At 39.0% G+C, this 25,112-nt stretch overlaps 2 protein-coding genes across 3 annotated transcripts in view; one reads left to right on the forward strand and one right to left on the reverse strand.

The window, feature by feature from the left end:
• srpra (SRP receptor subunit alpha) overlaps window positions 1-13,960 on the forward strand; it is a 39,596-nt gene extending 25,636 nt beyond the window's left edge. Inside the window, exons 11-14 of the mRNA XM_028810361.2 lie at window positions 1,823-2,036; window positions 6,873-7,036; window positions 10,729-10,827; window positions 13,707-13,960. Of these exons, the coding sequence (XP_028666194.1) occupies window positions 1,823-2,036; window positions 6,873-7,036; window positions 10,729-10,827; window positions 13,707-13,835 (606 nt within the window). The 3' untranslated portion in view covers window positions 13,836-13,960. The remainder of the gene's footprint in view (window positions 1-1,822; window positions 2,037-6,872; window positions 7,037-10,728; window positions 10,828-13,706) is intronic.
• Window positions 13,961-14,681: 721 nt separating this feature from the next.
• Window positions 14,682-25,112, reverse strand: part of fam118b (family with sequence similarity 118 member B) — a 35,660-nt gene continuing 25,229 nt past the window's right edge. For both annotated transcript variants that reach the window (XM_028810360.2, XM_028810359.2), the window contains exons 3-8: window positions 24,396-24,648; window positions 21,108-21,335; window positions 20,326-20,454; window positions 19,187-19,484; window positions 18,217-18,267; window positions 14,682-15,400 (exon numbers count right to left, since the gene is read on the reverse strand). In XM_028810360.2, coding sequence (XP_028666193.1) covers window positions 15,387-15,400; window positions 18,217-18,267; window positions 19,187-19,484; window positions 20,326-20,454; window positions 21,108-21,335; window positions 24,396-24,648 — 973 coding nt within the window. In that variant the 3' untranslated portion in view covers window positions 14,682-15,386. The remainder of the gene's footprint in view (window positions 15,401-18,216; window positions 18,268-19,186; window positions 19,485-20,325; window positions 20,455-21,107; window positions 21,336-24,395; window positions 24,649-25,112) is intronic.

A 25,112-nucleotide genomic window follows, 5' to 3' on the forward strand; every position in this document is an offset into this window, starting at 1 on the left:
TTACTGTATATGTGTGTGTGTATGTGTATATGTATATATATATGACAGCAACACTCATAACAATAACACAATTACATTGACAATCATGTTACGTTATTTTTAAAATGTTTCCTTTCCTTTTTCATAACCTCTTTAACACACTACTTCTCCGCTGCGAAGCGCGGGTATTTTGCTAGTAAATGATAAAATGTAAACATTAATTGTATAATATGTGAAGGCTGATGGCCAAATATCAAATAAACACTTTCACAAAAAGCACACATAAAATAAGACAGCTTCCGTGGTGCAGTGGTTAGAACTACCGACTTATAATCCAGAGGTCGTGACTTCGAAACCAGCTCCCCGGCAAATTTACCGTTTTGAGTAGTGAGCTACTCTTATTGTTAATATTATACAATAAAAACATACATTTCATTTGTGTCTGTAATGGCCAGTGTAAATTTATAGCACTTATAAAGTGTGTTTAGTTAGCGTGTTTTTATTTATTTTTTTTTTCTCACTTTTATTTTCTCAGTCACGATACAACACTCACCCCCACACCAGATCTGACGTGGTTAATTTTTATCTGAAACTGGGAATAACTGTACATGTGAGTGGTGTTTTGAGACAATGGAACTGGAAATTCTCAGATCTGGAGGGATAAAAGCTGACACACAAATGCTGGTGAATCTGCCTTCTTCGTATCTCATTATCACTTGATTTTTTTTTTTATTCAGTTTTATTGAGTGTTCCTGCTCACGCTGAATTAGTATGCACCTTATAGTCCATGATGTCAAAGCCGCACTGACAAACAAAAAAAAAAAAGAGACATAGGTATATATAATGTTTGGAATAACTCATTTTATGATGTGTATAGTACATTTCGGAAAACATTGTGGCACTGATGCAACATTATTCACATTATTCATATTCATTCGCATGCCTTCTTGCGCTTGTAATCAGTGACCACTTTTTTTTTTTTCCCCGATTTTGCCCATGCAGTCTCCTCATTTTGGTGCTGGTTCTTTTGTATTCCTGGACATGCAGAGGAAAGAATAGTACAGAGAGGTCAGTTCTGCGCTATATGCAATCATCAGATTCAAATGTTAACAGTTCCCACACACCAAAGGACAATCCTTCCTACATTTACGACACATGCACCTGTTGCAATGTTCACACTTCTCTCTACGCTGTGGTTCCTATTACATTGAAGGGGTACCTGACACTGACTCAGTTTGCTTTCCTGGGGGAAGCGGCTGTCTTGGAACAGAACCTTGTCGATGTTGCATCCTCTTTTGCTTTATCCATCGCCTTTCCTTGTAAGAAGCGACAATGAAGTTCCTCTGCAAGCTTTCCCATGAACACTGTTCTTTTCTCAATGGTCCCTGTGCATGCCTTTTACAGTACATGTGCGTTGATCACCGCCAAGTCAAGCATGTTATAGCACAAGCAACTGGCCACCTGCGTGCTTCTGCTCACACTGAATAAGCTCACACCGTCTGGTGCACGATGTCAGCGCAGCACCTGGCAAAAAATAAGAGACAAATATATGGGACATTTTGAAGAAATCATTTTATGACCTGAGTAATCCCAATCAGAAAACATCGGCACACTACTGCAATATTATTTGAAAATGAACAGTGTCAGATTGAGTGTGAATTTATACTGGCGGTGTTAGTTAGAGTAAGATCCGGTGGGGGTGGGGGCTTTCAGGAAAGAGCATGAATGTGACTGAGAGAATAAAACTGAAAAAAATCTAACTTTTAGAAATACCATACATTTACAGCTGATCTGATGCTGTTGGTCATTTCATTCGTCTCTTCTTTTATGTCTGCCGTCACAGATCTCTTTTTGGCTTATTGAGAATGGCTTCAGTGTGCTTATTGCAGCTTGTGACACCTTCCGTTCAGGCGCTGTGGAGCAGCTACGCATCCATCAGCATCGTCTGAGCTCTCTGTACCCCTCTTCAGAAACAGGGGGCCAGTCCAGAGTCCAGCTGTATGAGAAAGGATATGGAAAGGATGCTGCTGGTATCGCCATGGAAGCCATTGCATATGGTAAGTCATTCTGAATCTTCTGTTACTGGCAATTACTTTCTCTTGTCACTTTTATGTGTATCTATAAGTTGAAGTCTCCTTATATGGAATATTTAATTTCCCTAATTGTGCAGTTTATGGAAGTCATTAGGTTATTAGTTATTAGAGGTATATACATTAGAAAAGTTCATCTATGACTCGGGAAAAATCTCAAGAGTTTGACTCAATGCAGTTGATGGCATAGGGCCTCTCCCAGGCACATTGTCGGAACCAACACTGGACAAGGTGCTAATGTGTACATTAAATTAATTAGCATTTCTAAATTGGCCTGGCATGTGCATTAGTGTGCCCTGCGACTGACCACTATACTGGTTCCTGTATTGTGTCCAGTGTTTCTAGATTAAGTGTGTTTGATAATGGATGAGCAGAAGGATCACCAGAAAGGGAATTGTTCAGTATACTGTATAGAGTAGGGGTCTCCAACTCCAGTCCTGGGGCCTCATGTATAAATGGTGCGTACGCACAAAAATGTTGCATACGAGCATTTCCACGCTCAAATCGCGATGTATAACCTAAACTTGGTGTAAAGCCATGCACATTTTCACGGTAGCTCCAACCTTGGTGTACACAAGTTCTCCGCTCGGTTTTGCAAACTGGCGGCACCCAGCGTCAAAGCAGTGCTACTGTTCCTGTGTGGTTACCCTTTCTTTTTTAGATCCACATCCCTGACGTGGCTGTATAAATATACTGAGATTAACCGCATATTGTTTATTAGTTTAATGCATCTGATTGTAATTAACCTGTAACAGTATAATGGTCCACAGAATGGTCAAACTATTCCAAATACCATAACTTCTTTATCGTTGTTATTACTCTCACTGCACCACCTTTTCCTTTCAGCTGCTCCCGTTAGGGGTTGCCACAGCGGATCATCTTTTTCCATATTAATCTCACTGCACCACTCGGAGTATTTATATCACTATATCTAAGTGTGGAATCACAGCTGTACAGCAGCTGATCGGAAAGAGAATTCTCGGTATACAGCATCAAGCACACGCTGCCTCAGCCATGCTGTCTTTTGAACTTCTCTCATACAGCAAACGCTACAGAGCCTTTCCTCGCGGTTCAGAAACAGTTGCATCCCAAGAACTATAAACGCACTTAATCAGTCCATCAAGTGCTCCTTGTAGAACTGTTTGTACTTATTAGTACAATCAACTCACTGTAAACATGCACTACAGTTATAATATTGCACATCCTGAGCCACTTTATAAAGCATGTATTTACATATGATGATATAATTTTTAAGATGAAATGCAACAAAATATGTTTATTATATTCAGATAAAACGTTAATTTAAATAATCTATATTGTTAATTTTTTTTTTTTTTTTTCCTCTGTACCCTAATTAGCTTTCATATGACACTCGGACAGTGGGCTACGATTCACCTTTTCGCGGCGACTTTGATATCTGACAACCTTTTTTATTTCGGGCACTGTGCGACTTTGTGAACTTCAGCTTTCGAGTTTCTCCAACACTTTATGTCACTCGATCAACTTCCTGTTGTTATTTATATCACTGTTTAAACCAACAAATAGTACGTTTTTCCTTGCCTCCACTTGGTATTCGCTGAAATTCTTCAATTTCCCCGCGTGCTTTTGCCATTGTCTTTTCACAGAACGCTGAGCTTAAGGGCGTGGCGCATTGGTAGTGCTGCTGCTTTGCAGTAAGGAGACTGTGGAAGATTGTGGGTTCGCTTCCCAGTTCCTCCCTGTGTGGATAGTGCTTTGAGTACTGAGAAAAGCGCTATATAAATGTAATGAATTATTATTATTTATATTGATTTGCATATTCAAAGAGGCATAATTCCGGGAGGAGTTGGGGCGGGACAGCGTGCACGTCTGTTACTTTCATGCTGGCCAGGATTTATGTAGCAGAGGAATGTAGAAGTTGGCGTGTGCACAGATTTATGCATCTGGATTTTTTTGTGCGTATGAACATTTCGGCTTTTGTGCTTACGCCATGTTATAGTGCGAGTTCTACGCACGGCGTTATACATGAGGCCCCTGGAGAGCAACTGTGGCTGCAGGTTTTCATTCTAACCCTTTTCTTAATTAGTGACCTGATTTTGCTGCTAATTAAGTCTTGTGCATCAATTAAAATTAAGGCAAACTTAAGACTCAGTTAAGTTAAATTATTTCTTTTTATTCTTAATTAGCAACCAAACAATATTAAGTCACAAAATGAACCAACACATAAACAACAACCTGCGTCCATCACACAATAACTGAAAATAAAGAAAGGTGAAGGCCTCAGTAATGTTGATCTGCTCTTGGCCACAAAACATTTTGACAGCACTCTTAAAAAAAGAAAATCAACAGTTTTGGAAATGTCTGCCATGGCAGAATGAGTGCCATGGAATCGAATAATGGGTTTAATTAGCAACGAGAATTGGTTTCAAATTAAGAAACTGAATGATGTGAAGTTGGTTGGAGGCCCCAACGTAGTTGCTCATCAGTTGGCTCACTTCACATCAGAAGTTATGTTTAGGTGCCTTTTAAGGAAAAAAGAATCAATTCAGCGGTCAGAGTCTCAAGAAAAGTCAATTAAAATAAAGGGAAATAATTAATTAGCAGCAAATACTGGTCACTAATTAAGAAAAGAGTTAGAATGAAAACCTGCAGCCACAGTAGCTCTCCGGGATTGGAGTTGGAGACCCCTGCTGTAGAGCATATGTTCTTAAAGTGGGCTGTGTCATGGAGTTGCCCAATTTTGGGTTGTGCAGAGTCGCGACTCACCATTGTATTCAATGGGAAAGAGGCGCAAACACTTAGCAAAGAGTCTGGTGATGGGTCGCTGTGGCATTTCAAGTAATTTACATAACTCTGCTGTGACTGTCAACACCGATTTCCCAAGGGGAACCCCCAACCAAACCCTTACCGGGATAACTGCTGCCAGCAAATCTCCAATGGGATTACGATCGGTGGCAATTTTGGGTATTGGTGACATTGAGACGGACAACATTGGGTTGTGAGGAAGTTTAAGAAACATAATACTGTATGGGGAAGTTTAAATATTTGCCCTCTGCAACTTTTTATTTTTACTTGTCCTCTGCAGCTCAATGTGTGTCACATTTAATTTAAAATATGCCCGAATTGCATATGAAAATAGATGGGTTTGGACCCTGGTTAACTGCCCTTCAACATAGGTAAGGTGGTTTCCCACAATACAGGGTAACAAACAAGACCGAAGTGCTAGCGTGAAAGGACAGGAGTTCCTGCTTCTGATTTCTGGGAAGATGGAAAGGTCCCTTCTTGAAAAGCATTACTAGCCTCCCGTTTTATGTCATCTGAAGCCTGCGTCACATTACACAACTTTCCCAGCGATTTTCTGTTGTAGCCTTCATTTACATAATCTTAGCGAGTCTGAGGCATTCTGTAGCGCACTTCTGTGAAGGTGGTCACGTAATGTGACAGACCCTGCGACTCCCTCTGATAAATTCAAACAGGCTTGATTTTGTCTTTGGTCAGAGAGGCTGACTGGGTGTGCAGGAGAGCTGACAACCAATGAACGCTCATCCAGAAGTACAATGCATAGAATGTAGTGACAAGGAGTAAAGAATGTGAGTTTTGAATGGCACAGATCAAGAGAAGCTCATTTGTCGCATGTTTTCCCATTCTGTTATGGTATATTAAAGGGGGGAAAAAGAGGTCAAGATGGCTGCTGAACCTGACGCGGCCGTTAACCCTTTGCGTAGCACCAGCTCCGTCAGGTAGCACGCAGTTGGCTTTCAGTAAAAGTGGCAAGCACAACTGTGCTGGAAGATCAGGGCTTGATTGCTCAATGTAAATGGGCTGTGATTTTCAGTTGTGTAATTACTTTCTCACATACGATCTATAGGCAAAGTATTTGTAATCCTCCAAAAATTTGATGTTGAGATTTTGATAAATCTCGACGTTTTAGACTACCCGAGTCCGAAAGTACTATTTTTGGAATTATGTCCGTCTGTCTCTCTGTGTGTGTAAACACGATAACTTGAACACTTTCACTTGGGTCAACCAAATTTTGCATACGAGTATTGGGTACAAAACGTAGATTTCTATCAACTTTTGGCCTATTTCCGGTAACCGGAAGTGATACTTTACGTTTTATTCATGCAGCTGCAGAGTCCGATTTATTCAACTTTACCTTCATAATAATTGTTCGATATTATTAGTTTTTTTTTTTTTTTATTTTGCCTTATACAATTTCTTGTATTAGGAATTTGTTAGTTTTTGCATACCCCTTGGGGTCAGAGCGCAGGGTCAGACATTGTACAGCACCCCTGGAGCAATTTCAGGTTAAGAGTCTTGCCCAAGAGCCCAGCAGAGTAGGATCTCTTTTGGCAGTGACGGGGAATCGAACCGGCAACCTTCTGGATACCAGCACAGATCCTTAGCTTCGGAGCCACCACTAAATTTAATTTGATTTATTGTTGATGGTTCTTTAATGTACATAATATAAAAATATAATCACTGTCTTGCGGTTTACTCCTCAAAGGTCCATCCCTATATCTGTGTATACAAGAAAGTCTAGAGGGGACCACTCCTGATTTTTCTTTTTTTAAATGTTGCAGTGATGAGACCAGAGACCGCGGTTGGTAAACCTGCCATACCCCAAGTCAAAAAGTTGCATACTGTGACCTCGGTTTTAGTTGCCAGCAGTTTCCTGAAGTTACTTTTGCATTGGCTTTGAAATACTAAACAGGACGGAATTGATTTCTACTGAAAGGACCAAAATGGGATTTGTGTATGGTTAGGGATCAAGTTCACGTATCTGCAGACATGTTTTACACTAGTGCTTCTTTTATTTTTCAGCCCGGAACCAAAATTTTGATGTGGTTTTAGTTGACACTGCTGGCCGTATGCAAGATAACGGTCCACTGATGAATGCGCTGGCTAAGCTGATTGCAGTCAACATGCCCGACTTGGTTCTGTTTGTGGGTGAAGCACTGGTGGGAAATGAGGCAGTGGATCAGTTGGTAAGTGTTGATTCTTTTTCCCTTCTAGTGGAGTGTGCCTCCCTTTTTCATGTTCGAAATCAGTAGAAGGAAAAAAAATAAACATATACTACTATACACAGACAAGTTGGGGCTTGATTTTTACCGTATTAACTTCCGGTAATTTATAAAGTCAGTTGTATAAGTCGAATGTGGAAAACTCACGCTATTGGTCCAAGAGATTATGATATGCTAAAGACCACCTGAGAGAGTAACCATGGAGCACACTGCCTTTTTCTTTTTCCTATGTATTGTGCGTACATGACCACACGGTAATACCCAAACTACAGTATTCCCTCGCTACTTCGCGGATTCACGACTTCGCGGGTTTTTAAATACAAGTGATTGCCCGCCTATCGCGGAAGTTATTTTCCAGACCCATCAGCAACAGGAGAAAATCCGCGATATAGAAAGACCATATAAATAAACATTTTTATAGTTTAAGCCTTAAAATACCCATCCCACATGCTTCAAACACATGTAAACTTATAAAACACACTTTGTTAACACATATGATATGTGGATGTCGGGCTAAGGATATGAGTAACATCTCACTATTATAAAACATTTTAACTTCACGCAAGACAAGACAGTGAGACAGGAAAATAGGTGATGTACACCTAAAAGCCTGATTGTACAGGCTTTTAAATTATTGACACGCAGAGCGACAAGCAGCACTAAGCCAGCACAAAGTCCACTTCTCCTTAGCGTTCATTCAGCTCCCCACCCCCTTGACAATGCGAAGTGGCAGGAGCGTGCGCCTCCGGGGAGGGGGGGGTTTGAGCGAACGTGAGTTCAGCTCTCACACACCCCCATTCCTCCTCCTCCTTCCGAACGCGCAGAGCGACAAGCAGGCATTTTGGCAGAAGCAGCACAAAGTCCATTTCTGCTCTGCTGAGAGTTCAGCTGCCCCCCTTCACAAAGCGAGTGCAGACACATTGACGTCTGATCGCTGTGTGCAGTGTTGGTCTGAGGTGTTTAAGAATGTAGAAAGTGTTTAAGAGCATAGGAAGTGTTTATAAGAGTGTGGGAAAGGTTAACAAGAGAGCGAGAAAGGTTTATAAGTGTGTGGGAAGGGTTTATAAAGCCTTAAAATATGTATAGATAATAAAATAAATATAGGTCGCTACTTCGCGGATTTTCACCTATCGCGGGGGGCTCTGGAACGTAACCCCCGCGATAGATGAGGGATTACTGTATTCCGAAGTGACGTTTGCACTGATTTGTGGTTTTTTTTTGTATCTCGTACCCTCCTACACCGTTATCGTAAGAGCATCCCTTATCTACGATGGAGCGTTTGATCAGAAGAAAATATGAAGCTGATTTTAAATTAAACGTTGTTGAAGTGGCGAAAGAAATTTGTAACTGAGCCGCTGCAACAAAATTCAATGTGTCTGAGAAACTTTTGCGACATTGGAGGAAGCAAGAAGATATAAAAAAACAAAAAAAAAAAATGCAAGTGTCGTATTTTTGAACGGGCGTATAAGTTGGGGTCTGATTTTACGATCAGTTTTTTCGGGTTTCAAGACCTGACTTAACATTTTGTATATACTCGTGTATAAGTTTAGAAAAGGCAGTGATTTTTTTTTTATATCATTTAAGTATTTTGCACCAGCTCTTATTTGCCTTTTGGGCCAAACACTCTTAACACATTTTGGCCAGGTTAGTGCACCACATACATAAATAAAAAATAAACAAAAAAAAGTGTATTTATTTATGTGCTACATGTCTTCAATAGGTGGCACAGTAATGCAGTGGTTCGCACGCTTTATTCCGATCCTGCTCCCGGTGATCTGTGTTCAGCTCCTGTCTGCCTGACATCTGTTTTCACTTTTTCTTACCAAATCCCCACAGATGTTAATGGTAGGATAACGTTTGTCAATTCCTAAGAGGCCCCATGAGTATGAGTGAAGGTGTGTTCATGACGGGCCTTGATCTTCTGGGGGCCCTGCACTGGAGGAGAGTGAGTGAATGTTACAGTACTTGCCCGGTTTCCCATCATGCTCTTTTTTTTTTTTTTTTTTTTTTTTATGAACTAGGAAACACACAGACTTCTGGTCCTCAGGTGAAGGTTTTCCATATACTGCAAAGCTCACCAGTTCCCTTCACATTCTTTTGTTTTCAGGATGAAGAAAGAAAAAAAAACAGGCTTCACAGTGAGCACATCACAGATGTTAAATTCTAAAGCAGTGCTCCTCAACCAAACATCGATATAGGAACATAAACGCAAAGTTTGCATATTGGCAGAAGTTGTCTGTCCCTCTTGCTGGCATACATTTCTCTGTTGTTGTTGCTTTTGCACGCTGTAGCTTAGAGTATTTGTAGCATGTCGATGAGCCATTAGATTAGCCAGCTGCTCAATGGTGAGGACAGGAGCAAAGGTCACAGTGTAATTGCAGCCCACAATACCTGTGAAGTTAATCATGTAATGCCCACAGTGTCAGTTACAAAATGCCCTGTTACACTATGGTTAAGATTAGGGTTGTGACAGGGTTATCTGATTTGGAGGCCATTTTGTGACTGACGTTCTGGGCGTTAAGTGACCAATGTCAAATGTGGGCTGCAGTTAGACCCATCTTGTTTGCACAATCATTTGTCTGTCCTTGTCGCTCAGCAGGAGGTGCTTCTGGTCTTCCGCTTCTTCTTATGAGTGGTCTCAGCAGTGCACTGTAAGCGCAGCAGATGTTGCCACTTTTCCTTTTTGCCATGTTGTCCTCTTGAGCTGTTTGCACTAAGAAAGACTCAAACCCTGCTAACTTCATGGAGGTGGCCAAGACCCTCTTTTTTTTTATTTATTTATTTTTTTTTAACTTCACCAGCATGTATCACATCATAAGCTTTTGATTAAGACCAAGATCAAGATTCTGTTCCCAGTGGTTTGTTAGTAATTGTATAACAGACGGACACAACCCTTAGCATTTTATATTTACACTTGCCACAGTAGCTGTTGAAGACAGTAGAATAATTAACAAATATTTGTGAACTATGTCTTGCCCTACATGGACCTTGTAAACGTTTCGTCTGTGTTTGGGTTACGTCTCTTCACTGGTGCTCCGTCTCCCAAGTGTGTTCCTGTGAAGCGGGTTTCTGAGATGCTCCCATTATTTTCGAAGCACCTTTCTCACCTCCTGTCCGGTTTCATACTTGCCGTCTTTGAAGGCGACTCTCTCAGCGCGTTCATACACCTTGTGTGTCTCGCACTCAACTCTTTCATTGGGTCATCAAAGCCAAACTGACCAATCAGATTGCTTACAGGGGCTGTACAGAATCTATACAGAATAGATTCCTCGTTTTTCTGAAGGATAAATATATGTGTTACAGACAAGTCTTATGAGCTGCTTCGCGTGTCCTTCTTATCACAAACCGAGATTCAATGAGGCTTATGCTGTAATTTCTTTTATAATAAAGTAGAATGTTGTACAGGATTTGATTAAAGTGTATCCTTTATTTTGTGTAGATGTGCCTAAACAAAATGACAATAATGAGCATTTTAAAATGTCTGAAAAGATAAATGGTACAATCATAAAGTCCTTCGTTTTTGATTATAAGAATTGACATTTGGTACAAAGATCTTGCCATGTCAAAGCTGTGAATGTTTACAATGTAAAAGGTAGTTAGAACTGAGCTGGAGCCTTTGAGTGCAATTAACGTGATTATTTTTCCTCTCCTCATAGGTAAAATTTAATCAAGCTCTGGCCGACCACTCAATGTCTGATAAACCACGTCTGATTGATGGCATTGTCCTCACAAAGTTTGATGCCATTGAAGACAAGGTATGTCTGAAGTGGAGAGTTCCATAATTTATGTCTGACATTTCTGAAAATCCATCTTCCTATGGAATTCTTTCTTCCATGGTAGCTCAATCCATTCAGAGGATTGTCAGGGTCATGTGGTTATCGCGTGGAAATTCTGTCCCTGCTGTGCATGCTCCCAACCTTTGGGTAGTGGTTGTGTTTCTGTATTGCTAGGGTTCTCTTCTTCTGTGGTCCAAGTTAAAGAATACCTTTGATATTCTACAAGTTGAAGTTGTTTTTTACAGTCATGGTGTTTATCAATTTGCCACATTAAAAAAATTAAAATCTGAATTTTTTTATATATCTATTAAAAAAAAATCTTGGGAGGAGACGAGACTTTTTTTCTGGTGATGAGATGTGATCTTTTGAAGAGAGACATTTTCACGTCCTGCAAGACGGTCAAGTCACGTCACACTTACAACCGTTGGAAGCAAGTCCCGTGATACACATGCAGAGCTGGTTAGAGATAATGGAAGTAGGAAAATTCGAAAGTCTCAAAAAAAATGAGTAAAGATCGCATTAGCGCAAACAAATGGAAAATATTACTTGGTGAAATAACAGCAAACCACGAAAAGAGATCGAATAGTGTTTTGAGGATGTCTGGGGAAGTAGAGAGACAAGTCAGTGAGACAAAAGGACAGCCACCGTACAAGCTTTTAAACGTTCAAAGCGCCACACGAAATGCAGATCATGCGGCACTGCAGCAGCAGCAGCAAGCCAACAGCTGATCGAGCAAAGAGGAGATGTAAAAAACTAATTGTTTCCCATTGTATCGCCATTTAAGAGGGGGTGATAAAACACACCTAGCTTGCTCTTGTGCTTTATAATGGAGGTACAACATGAAAACAAAAGAGTTGAAGCTTAATGAACACATCTACTTTGAAGCAGCAAAGGCTTTGATTTAAGAAACTGTACTTTCTGTACATTTGTCTGTTCACTGTTGCCATCGTGGTTGAACGTTTTTCACACTTGCAACCAACCCCCCCATGTACACGAGAGTTATGTCGCTTCATGGCTGCAGTTCTCTTTCCTCAACTGTTCTATTGTACCATGGACTTCTAACAAGTAGTGCTTGGCAGTGTCTGATATTGCATGCAGAGTAGTCAGTGTACCCAGAAATCATCTGCCAAGATGATGTTTGAATGACTCTGCACATGTGTAATCAAATCATATTTTCCTATGTTATGCAAGTGAATTCAAATCAAATCTTTTTTTTTTTTTTTTTTTTTTTAAATTATGCAATGATGCAGATGTACTGAATAACAACAATGTGCTTTCAAATGTGTGTTATCCCCCCCCCCCCCCCCCCCCCCCTTACATTTACAACATTTAGCAGACGCTCTTATCCAGAGTGACTTACAACAGTGCTTAGTAGTCTACGACTGTTCTTCAGTCTTTTTAGGCTAGGATTAAATCTACTGTCATTAAACAAGTTACCGCTGACCAAGTTGTACACAAAACCATGCTAGAAGAAAAGAGTAAGTTTAGTACAATTTTTTTTTTTAAATATATATATATATATATATATATATATAAATAAAGAGAAAGGGTAGAAAAAAAGTATGGGGACTTTAGTCCCCCAAGTGCTGTTTAAAGAAGTGTGTCTTCAGATGACGTTTGAAGACAGTGAGGGTCTCCGCTGTTCGTACAGCAAGAGGAAGTTCGTTCCACCACTGAGGAGCCAACACTGCAAAGAGTCTTGATGCATGTCGTCCTCTTCTTCCACCATCCCTGTTCTACACATCTTGCATTCTGTTCTGTTGTTTCACATAATCTACAGATCAGGTCAGTGTGGTGCGTGATTGTGATGTGTGCACTTAAGTCTCATTGTATATTGTGCACAACAATCATATCTGAACTGAACTCATTGCAATACTTTGAATTTTCGTAAAAGCCCTGACATTTTAAAAGAGCTAAGACAACCAACTCATCAATACTAACTTCATAAAGCTGATCAACACCCAAAGATATTCAGTGACACTTGTGTGTCATGCGCATGCAGAATCAAAAAAATAGATGAAAAGGGAGATTGTGATAAAGCTGAACTACAATAAAGCAGACTCCAATTATCAAATGTTCTAGCACATGTTGAGTAATCATTTGCTGCCCCTGTGATAGTAATCCCCATCTGGGTAATAACATCGAATAACTTCAGGAACCGCTCTTGGCAGCGGCTTTTCCAAGTAAACTCACACTACTGGGGCTAAAAGATTGCTGCAGAGGAAGACGAGTAGTTGAGGTTTGGTATACAGCGGTAGTTTTGACCAAACCCCCCCTTCCTAAAATGACACTTTTTTTTTTTCTTTTTTTTTTGCAGTACATTTACAATCTTAAGTTGTAACTCAATACCCAAGAACATTCTTCGTTTGAAAAATAGACGTTCTGTGAGTTTCAAGGGTTTTGTTTTCATGTTTAGATCCTGCCCCCCATTCACTTTGATTTTAAAACAAGAATACGCTGGGTGTAATTTATAAAGAAAAACAAACTGCTTCATTTTTAGAACACTATTTCATGTGGCAAATTAATAAATACCAGGATTTTAAAGAAATAACTAATGACTGGGAGCCAGTATGAGGCAGCAAGTGGCACAGTGGTTACCTCTACTACCTCAGTGCCCGGTTGTCCTCGGTTCAGGTGGTCGGATTCATTCCATGTGCTCCAGTTTTCCTCCCAAGTTTACAAAGATGTTAATGTCTTTGGTTCGTTGGCGATTCTTAATTGATGGGGCCAAGCATTCGATGGGTGGTCAGTGCTGCCCACATTGGCTTCAACCCATAACTCTGACTTGGATTAGCGCTGGTCACGGAGATAAGGATTGTAATTTTTTTTTTTTTTCTACCACCTCTTCTGTCTTCCAGGTGGGAGCTGCTATTTCAATGACATACATCACTGGACAGCCCATAGTATTTGTTGGAACAGGGCAGACCTACAGTGACCTGCGCAGTCTGAATGCCAAGGCAGTAGTCAGTGCATTGATGAAGGCTTGAATCACAGCTTTGAAAGGAAGTGCCATCTTGTATGGTTTAAAATAACATTTAGCTGCAGCACCACACATTATTTCAAGCAGAAGCACCTGCCACAGCAGTAGCGTTGCTATTGTACTAACAGGGGAAAAAAAAAATGTGCTGCCCTTTAAAAAGTTGCTTCAAACCATTTAAATTTCTTACATCTCGTATGAATGCAAGAGCCTTGCCAGCTTGCCTTGGTTATTAAATAGCAGGCTGACGTCTGCATCTGTTAAATCCTTTAGATCTTTTAGCAGAAGCAGTAGCTTGGTTTGTGTGCTGCCATTTCCTTTCAGTCATTATGAGCATAAGAACAGACTGTGCAGCTTGTCCCACACATTTATTTGCCCCATGCTGTGCTTTTCCACGTAGTGCAGTGCTGCCACGCAGGCAGTGACTCTTTGCTGCATTCCTTAACATTACCACAGTGCCTACTGCTGCAGATTTCAGGAGATAATCAGATTAACTTTGAAGTGACTCATCCTCATCAAGAAATCCAGTCCTCCATTTTCATGTGCACTTGCTGTGCTTTGTAAACTCAATATGAAGTTGGTGTAGCGGCCATGCAGGTGTACAGTGGGTGATGAATGGTTGTCCTGCAGTGAATTACCTGCTGCTGTTCCTATTTATTAATGTTAATTCATTTCCCTTTTAATGTACACAAACACGGTTTATTGGCCAAGTCATCTCAATTATGTGGTGGTGCAATATGAGATTTGGCAACTGTATGGCAGAGGGGAAAAAAAATTAAATGTAAGAATGTACCACAAAGCTGCTATGCCAGTCAGTGTGCTGCTTATTTTCCAAAATAAAGACTTGTTCCACAAGTGCCAAAAGTAATGTATTTATTAGTAAGAAGTCTGTAAACAGTGCAGTGCTATGCATAAAAATACACTTGTACAAGTTCTTGGACACTCAGAATGACTACTCTGTTAAAGACTGGCATCTCCAACATCTTAAGTGATTAACCCTTCATTGTGCGTGACTTCTCAGTGCATCCATAATGGCTAACACTGTACAACACCCTATTACCCACCCACAACATTTTATTGGCCAGAGACAGGGTTTATAATGAGGGTCAGCTGGGGTGACTGATGGTCCTTGGGATCTTGATTCAAGCCAGTTTTCTCCCTTTGACCTGGATAAGATGCAACTTAAACCAGTGTGCAAGTCTGGATATTTACCAACACTTCCTAAATCCTGAGGAGCCCTGGCCCCATCTGCAGAGTCTTAATGTGGGTGAGGCCTGCCATTTTGTAGTACCATGTACAGATGATGCAGATCTCTTCAGTTTCCTTCAATGTAACTCATCTGATGCTATATGGCATCATCATGCACAGGAAACAAATTAATATTTGCAGAATAGTTCATTAAATTTGATAATTCTGGTGCTGCCTCTGGTACTTATTGTAGGGCTTAATCACGTACGCACACCCGCCTCTTTGGTCTCTCCAGTGTGCTGTCCCTTCTGAAGCTGGCATCAGTCCTCTAGCATTGAAAAAGCAGGTATGCTACTGCCAGGAAGCTTCCTTGTCATGTGTGACAGTCTGCAAGGAAAAAGGGTGAACATTAGACGATTCATTTAGGCGAGGAGGTGCATACTTGGGTCGTGTAGTTTTGAGTGCAGGACTTCTTAACCGTCTGTGGCCAGATAAGGCCAATTTCAGTGGACTGGGGGACGACTGTGACCAAAACTGTTCAGTTACATACATTACTTGTGCCATGCAACTAAATACCCATATGTAAAAACTGAAAATAGATTTCTCCACCTTGGCATTTCTGTGTAAAAATGATTAACCCTAAGTGTGACTCAGGGACACCTGGAATGATCTCAGAAAATGGGACAGCATTCTTCATTCGTCATGCATTTCAATGTGTTCTGCCACACTGTGGTAACTTCATCAATATTCAGTAGTGGGGCATAGCCGTCTACCAAAACATACAACGGCATTTAACAAAATGCTGTAAACCAGCTGAACCATTAGTTGTACTGAGTGACCGTGATAACAATGTGAACTGGGCAGCAGACATTGAAACTGATCAATACAGCACTGGATGACTGGTGGATTCAGGTAGATGCATACGAAAAAGGTAAAATGATTATGATCAAGTAGAAGAACAAGCACGATGGTAGTCCTCTAAACACCGTTTACAATGAAGTGTCAAAAGACATACCTCTCCTACTGTAGTTCTGTTGATATTTGGTATTTACAGGTTTCTGTTACAGAACTTTTTTTTGGGGTGGGGGGAATTATTTGCTTTGTTGTTTTTTTGGGTGTAAACATAACGCTAAGGAGCTTAAGTGGCATGAGTAGTTCATTACCCTGCGATGGACTGGCACTCTGTCCAGCGATTGTTACTGGCTTGTGGCCGATGATGGTTTCCCCATAATTTAAATAAAAAGTTGATTAAGAAACAAACCACAACTCTGTACTGGTATCAAAGCTGTCCGCCTCCATCCATACCCCACGAGTATGGATGGATCTCTGAACCACAATACAGGGGTATCCAACTCTGCTGCAGGTTTTCATTCTAACCATCTTCTTAATTAGTGAGCCGTTTTTGCTGCCGATTAACTTGTTTTGCCTTAGTTTTAATTGACTTGACTCCGATCCCTTAGTCGTTTCTTTTTCCTTAATGAATAGCCAAACAATAATGGGATACAAAACAAGCCGCCACATGACCAGATAACCTGAAGATAAAGGAAGGCTAAGTATATAAAAGTATTTTTGAATGGAGTGTTCTTTTAAGAAGATTAGTCTGTACATATATAAACCATTATTTTTCAAATATCACAGAATACAAGTGAAATTCCTAACAAATGGATGACAGTAAACATATTACTTAAAAAGGTTGATCAGGCTGATCCAAGTGATTACAGGCCAGTAAGTTTAACATGCATCATGGGTAGACGGATGTAAACACAAGTATAATGTCAAGAACAGATGTATTAGTAAACAAGTCTAAAAGAATTCCAGCATACTTGTGACAAACTAGGAGTTAACAACAAAAGTGCATATTACAAGAAAGGCATAGCAGTGCTACAGAAAGTTCAGATAAGAGCAACTAGACTGAAGAAGAAAGGTTGAGGAAGTTCATCATTTGCTTAAACTAAAAAAAATAATGTCACTACACAATTAACCCAAGTTTTTAAAATTATAAAAGATTAGTTCAGCAGATTCCAGATTACTTTAAAATTGTGGAAACAAATGGAGCCTCTTTTGGGGTAAGCTTCACACAAAATGTAAAGGTTCCCCTCCCACACAGAGAACCACAGACATGGTTGGGATTTCAAGGACTTTCAAGAGTTGATGTCTTTTTAGAAAAATTAAGCAATAGGATTAGCAAACGGTTAGGCTAAATGGCCTGTTCTCGTCATTATTGTTCCAATTATACTTTTAACTTGGGCCTTCCCTTGACAAACATTCCACAATATAAATACAGAAATATTGGACAGTATGCACCTGCATCAGTTTATCATCTACTCATAATATGAAATAATAAAAATATTAGTCTTGCACTTACTGGAGCGGAGGGGCCTGGAACCTATCCTGGCAGAATTATGCACAAGTTAGGAAGCAGGCCTGGGCATGATGCCTGTACTCCACGAACCACACTCTATCTAGCACACAGTCACACAGTGCAAATTTTGAATCATCAGTTAATGTAACACTAGTCTTTAGGGAAGAAACCTCTTGCAGACAAGAGGAGAATGTACAAATTCCACTTGGATAGAGATCCAAACCCAGGATACGATGGGTTTTCATGGTTAATCATGTCTCCATTATGCACAGGGCCATTTAAAGAACTAGATTTTGCGTTCCCCTGTGTCAGTCCATCTACCAATGCCATAGGAACTTACTGTAAAATGATCTATTCTTCAAATTTCAGTGCATTTTTACTCACATATTTTATAGCAGAAGTAGAGAGACTGCACACTAGAGAAAAATAGCACGAGGAAATACAGGTGAGCAAGACAAAGCTTCACAGCCACTGCATTTCAATGAGTTACAGTTAGTGGTTATCTCGAAGGTCTCCCTCCAGTTTAAGAGCCATGTGTCCACTTTCTCACCCACCTCATTTCTTCAGCAAGGAGCTAGAGTCTTTACTAGCAATAATGAATAGGAATCCACCAAAAATGCAATACTAGGCTAAGCAGAGATGTATAATTCAGTAAACCAAATGATTTAAAGGATGACAACTGTGAGAAAAATTAAACAGAAGAAATGGACAGTAGCAGCTCTCTCATAACCAAAATGAGCCAAAATCTCCAGATTATAAAATTATCCCTAAGAAACAAAATCAGTGGTTTGTTTTTCAGTGTCAAGCTCTAGGAAAAATAGCAAAGACATGAAAAGGTTACCTTCAATGGAACTTCTATTTGAATCAAATCCATTCTGGATATCATCATTACCTGCATAAAAAAAGTGAAACACAGTGCATTTCAATGATTCAGGTCACTTAAAAAATTCTACATTTATTATTTATATATACCAACAACACAACATTTTAAATATAAATGTGTGCCTTTTTAGTATGTCAACAAAGGCCAAGATTTTATCATTTTAGTGATGCATATGACCAGGACCACTAAAATCTATGTTTTGACATACATCCAAACAATGATGACATCAATACTAATCAGCCACCAGCCAAAATCAAAAATCTTTCCACTCAAAAGAACGACCAAGGTATACTGTAATCCAAAAATTAAGAGGCTAAATTTGGATATGTGGAGAGATGATGGCATGCTTTACACATAAATCAAGCTAAAAGACACCATTCAGTATTATACGGCCAGCTCCTCTCAAAGCTGTAACAAATACTTCTAATAGTAATAAAGTTAATAAACTTTATAATAAAGTTGCATTGCTTTATAGCACATACTGCTGATGAGACATTGTCACATTTGCAATCAAGAATTTTTTCCATTTAAAATTGCTACATTTGCCTAATGCAGTTCTTGTTTGTTTCCACATTAGCCCAGTATGAGTAAGTGTGGATGTTTCCATATCTAAACATGTCCTGTGGTAAAATGGCTTACCCATAAAAGGGTTGGTTCCTGCTTTGCATCTGATGCCGTCAAGACAGGCTCAGAGATAGGTGGATACACGTGCAATACAATTCTACCTGTACTTGCACATCAGTCTCTGACAATTATGTGACTTCCTCAGAGACATACTGAATGTGGCAAGAATCGAATAGTAGCCTTTTGGTTATTTTCAGGTCAACATATTGGTCATTCTACCCATTTATTTTTTGATAAACATTAAAAGACAGTAGTTTGTTTATTCTGCTATTCAATTTAATAGTACATATTTTTCGATACACACCCCATCCATTGCCAGCACTGCCCCGTGTGCAAATCTCGTTGGCCAGTCTTTCGAAGTATTCAGGCAAGTCAGCATATTCATTGCCATAGGAGATAACTTTAATTCCCTTATCCAGCATATTGTCTCGTAATTTCTTGAACTCGCCAACATCTTCTCGCCGTACCAGCATAAAGTGTTCCAGGTCAGATTTGTGCTTCACAGCCTCTAGAAACAATGCCTGAAACGTGGTATCATCCACTGTGCGTCCACAGCCCAGGAAAACAAAAGATTTGGTCTCATAGAGCTTCTGGATCTCCCGCTGCTCATTAAAACAGAGAGCATATTTATAATTTGAAGTGATTTCTCCAAAATGCCGAGCTTTCAACTTTCAAACCTGAGCCAGAAAGTGAATCATTTCTGCTTACTTTTACTGTTGTGTCAAATGTGCAGGGTATGCACATCACTAACTTGCATTTAGAATTAATTAAAGCTCAAAAATCAAATATCAATACATAGAGCACAACCAGGAAATGTTCCAGCATGTAGTAGGCAATTACAAATAATGTCAAATTTGTGTTACTGTGGTGGACTTAAAAGCAAGAAGCTAAACATATGAACTCATTTCTTTTAGGGTAATCCCACCAGAATTACGTTTATGGGTGCTTATTTCCAGTGGAAGATCTAAATTTTATGAAATTCCTCTCAAAGCACTGTGGCTATCTAATGAATATAAATCAAGTGGATAATAAATGATCTTTTCCTTTAGTTCAAATGTATCAGTTTTTTGACTCGCAACAGAAAACACCAAGCACTTGACATATTCACACATTAATTGATTCATTTCTCAGCTCAAGATAATTAGTCAAATTCAATACTGTATAGAGTACTAAAGGAATAATTCATCTGTATATATAGTGTCAACTATGGGGAAAAAAATTAAAATACAAAGAAGGCCTAAAAACAGTTAAACATCCCTAGCCAATCAATGGATGAAAGTGTGTAGCTGGCCTTTTTATTAGACAGGTTGTTTAAATAAAGAAATGCCAAAGAGAAAGACAACCATTGTCCAGTCCCAGACCATTGTAACTGTAACTGCCTCAGACATTGTTGACAGTCACACCAACCTCTTTTCCACCGGCCGAGAACTAGCATCATCTTACCATAACCTCTGTGTTTCGCAGCACATTCTGATAACCTGCAGGATGAAGAACTATCCCACAGGGGTTAGTATAAACACCATGAATGTGTAGCACACTTAGCCTCCTCTTTTCTTGGGCCCACTCTAACACCTAGAAAATGAGAGAGAGAAAAGAAAAAAAAAAAGTTAAACCTATTTACTAAGGCAAATTACGTTTGGAATATATACACACATTGTGTCCGTTTTGCCACATGGACCAAAATATTCCCTTAATTGATGCCATTATTTATCATTCTGAAAGTGATCCATCTTCCCCCTTATACATATAAATACAGTACTTCAGAATACCTATCGGACAATTTCAAATATCCAGATTTTTGGTTTAATAACTTGATCCACAACACATTTTCTCTTTTCCTTATGTTATAAAAACTTCCAAATGAAACAAATTATAAACTACAAGTATGAGTAACCTTACCAAGTGTTCCAACCTATTAAAACTAGAAATAAAATCAGAATAACCAAGTGCTAAAAAATATATATATAAGAATGGGCGGCACGATGGCGCAGTGGTAGCGCTGCTGCCTCGCAGTTAGGAGACCTGGGTTCGCTTCCCGGGTCCTCCTTGCGTGGAGTTTGCATGTTCTCCCCGTGTCTGTGTGGGTTTCCTCCGGGTGCTCCGGTTTCCTCCCACAGTCCAAAGACATGCAGGTTAGGTGCATTGGCGATTCTAAATTGGCCCTAGTGTGTGCGTGTCCTGCGGTGGGTTGGCGTCCTACAAACCAGAAAAGTAAAAATACTAACCTTTTTCTCATCAGTAAGGTCAAGGGATTCCAATTTGGTGCCTTGATGGGCAGCATAGATCTCTAACAGGTTGTCAAAGTTAGTAGTAAGAACAAGTGATCCACTCTCCATTAGCTGCAAGACGGAACGGAGCAAGTGTTTCCCAGCATGCTCCATCTTAGACTCAAGATCATCAAACACTTCGTACAAACAGTCTTTAAAAAATGTAGAACGGACATTCCCTGTACGCTGTAAGGAAGAAGGGAGGGGAAAATAAAGAGCAACTTCACTAAACTATACATTCCCACAAGGAAAATTTTAAATACAGTAATTAAATGAAGAAAAAAATGCTAATTTGTAATAAAAGCTTTTCCCAGTAAATTACAGTAGTTGCTTTGCAACTCTTGCTTAGGAATATTTCAAACCAAGCCTAGTTGTTTTAAATATTACTTTTAAAATAATTGACTATATACAATTTAAATTTCATGTAAAATGAATGCAGAAAACAATTGGTTATTCACATGTGTGGGCAGGATTTCATACTGTGCTGCAAAACCAATAGTGCTAGAAAATGTCAGGTTTCTCAAAGATACATACAAAGCTAAATAAAGGAAACAAATGGCCAAAAACATTTATCACCAATCTTTTTCAAAGTCTGCTACATATTTGAATGGTGAAACAGAACTTAAACAGATGTCAGTGGTCTGTAGGGAAGGAGAGTATTTTAATATTTGCAAATGTTGTCTAACTACTGTATGTAACAGGCCAACATTGATGTACCAGGTGAATACAACATGTGTGACACAGGAAATGCTTGTATAATTGGCAAATAAATTAGAAAACAGCTTAATTACTCTAAGGTTATGGGCCAAAGTTTCATATATTCTGGACTAGAAGTTTCAAATGAGGTATGGGGCAGCATATACTGTGAAGTTTACTCTAAGTTGGCTAAAGCAACACCTAAACGTTCTTCTTTCACTTGTCTTTACTTGTAAACTTCCAGGGAAAAAAATAAATGTAAAAGTAATAGTCCTTCAAACACAAAGATCAACAACAGAATTTTAATTGCAAGTCAAATCTTTTCATACTCTAATATTACAATCTTCTTCTCTCTCCTACCCCCACACTTCACGAATTCACAGGAAGCCGTAAATCATCTCTGTGGGGGATGAACTCAAAGTCTTTATCAATTTGATTAACCAACAACAATTCATATTTCAGGGCAACTGTCTAAAACATTTGACAAGGGCTTTGGAATTGTACTTAACTCTTGGATGCTCATCTTCAACATGCTAAATTGTATACACTTGAAATATGAATAGCTAATATTTCAGGTATTCTTAATTTGCAGAGTGCTACAACGGAACTCATCCTGCAAATTTTATACCCCCTCAGAAAAAAAATATTTCTAAAAATGTAACTACTGGATCAGATACAAGGAAACAGTCACCGCCACTGGCTTTTATTGCAAGATTGTGCCACAAGAGTCATCATAAATTCTCTTTTATAAAAGAAATATGCTAAATTGAGAAGGACTACACAGGTAACCCCAACATTCAATCATGCCTGCCATCTTTCTTTTTGATTCCTTTTCTCAATTTGTGGAAACAGATATTTTATACAAAAGTATTCCAGTTTTTGTGTGGAATTTATTTGTGCCAGGCAGTAGGTAGTTGTCTTGTATTTTCCTCAGGCCAAGTTCCTGCCTTGTGTTTAATGTAGACTGAAAAAAATACACATCTCCTGAAAACTTTAACTAGAATGAATTGGTAATTGAAATTTGATTTTTTTTTTATTATCGCAGGCTTTTAAAATCTAATATATGACAAAAGTGCTGGTTCTTTAACAGAGTTTTGTGCAAAATATGTGATAAAGTTGCAATCAAAAGTTTACATACACTTAGGGTGTAATTCTTTAAACTCACTATAGAACCCCTCTACAGATATTATATGAACTACAAATTTGGCATATCATTTAAGACATCTACTTTGTGCCTGGCAAAAGTGTTGTAACAACAATGTTCACAGATAAGAGTATTTCACTTTTTATTGACTATACCAGAATTCAAAAAAAAAAAAAAAAGCTTTGCCGTGCACAAAGTAGAGGTCTTAAACAAAAAAGCGATACACCAAATTTATAGTTTGTTAGTTTAAAATCTGTGGAGGGGTTATAAAGTGAGTTTTAAAGAACTTGCCCTAAGTGGCAAGCAATATTTCCATAAACACTAAGCAAAATTCTTCTTTCTGTATATCAAACCCTCTCTTGTTCTCCACTTCCGGTTAGATTACACATAAAGCTTTATATACCAGCTAGCTGTGCTACCTTTCAAAGACAGGCTGAAATTAAAGGCTATCCATCTAAGACAGGTTGAAATCTAAGTAATCAACACTGACTTGAGTGCACCATGCAATGCATATGTGTGTCTTTGTTATCTGCCATTTGGCATGGGACTCATAACAGCAGTGGTAATGTTTGTGATGCGCCATCTATTGGAATTAAAAAATAAAATGCATTTTATTTCTAAAAATGTTTGTGATGCACCAACTTTTGTAATAACACAGACATACAGTAGCAAATGAACGGACATAGACATACTTATCCTTTTATTAAGGTGAATAACTACTTTCTGCTTCTTATTTGTATTTCATCACACTGCTTTGGGTAATCTACCAGACTATCAAAAGCAGATGGACAAAATCTCTGAAACTGTTCATTCAATATAGTTTGTCAGAAACCTGTGGCCATCTCTGGAGCAACAGATGTAAGTTATACATCAACCCTACACTGGGCTACAACCTCATCGATGATAGCCATTTTAATAAAATCACTGTTAACCCACAAGTATTACAGGCCACACATTTAAAAATTGTGACGGATGCCTTAGTGTAAGAGCATACTCTAGATGCTGTTCAATCTAACTATGCTACTATGAATTCTATGACAGACTAAAACTGACAATACTAAACCTTTATAAATGTGTTGAAACCCAAGAGTTTAAATTATACTTTGAGTGATACAGATGTTTCACTTACAGGAAATAAGTCATCATGTATTAGTTTGTGCATGTTAGCACATTACTTACATATCACACTACAAAAATTTTGGCATTACTCTTACTGCACAAGCAAAGGTTTCAGCAGAGAAGAGACATTTTTCTGCACCCACAATTACACCATGCTTCAGCAAGACAGGACTTCTTACTGAAGAGCAATCAGAAAGTTTAGTTAAGTATTATAAAATTTGACAAACGAAATTGAATAAAAAATGTGGCAAAGACAGGCAAATATTGTTTTGGTGTTTGCTGCTTACTGGTGATAGCTTCTGGATGAGGTCATGAGCCACATGTACCAAGTTCTTATCCTCCTGCAAGCTTTGCTGGAAGCGCTGACTTTCCTCTTCCTCAAGAAGATCAAAGTCATTAGCAGCATCCAAAAGTGCCTGGATGAGTCCTTTCCAGGAACGAAGAGCTGGTACTTGGGGAGCAACTGCAGAACTGACTCCTGTCCCAATCACTAGGACCAGCTCAGGGGCACGCTTGGTCTTCAGGCTGGGAAGTAACTTTCTTCAGGTCAGAGGAAAGACAACATAGTTATTGTAAAGGCAAGCATGATATGGACTATCCAAAACTATACATTTTCTTTCCCAGACAGATTTTTTTAAATTCACAATATGGATGAAAGCAGAACCAAGGCATTGAAATGAAAATATTTATAGATGTTTAAAAAATTTGGAAAGAGTAAAGTGTTTTCCAGAAATCATGCCAAAAAGTTTTATTTTAAACACTGATTAAAACCTAAAGTTTACTAATCTTTAATGTGGAAAAGAATTTGTCTGCCTATAACTTTTTTTTAATTAGCAAGACCTTTAATAACAGTTTTAACAATTAAAACCAATTCAAACCCCATTCCTTTCAGCAATACTAACATGTGCAATTCCGAATTCAAAAATTAAAAGTTTAGATGTAGCATTTTCTTCTATGCTAAACAAGAAGTCTGATACATTTTTTTGTATTTGTTTAAAAAAAAA

Source organism: Erpetoichthys calabaricus, chromosome 9, assembly GCF_900747795.2.
Source record: "Erpetoichthys calabaricus chromosome 9, fErpCal1.3, whole genome shotgun sequence".
Classification (NCBI taxonomy): Eukaryota; Metazoa; Chordata; class Cladistia; order Polypteriformes; family Polypteridae; genus Erpetoichthys; species Erpetoichthys calabaricus.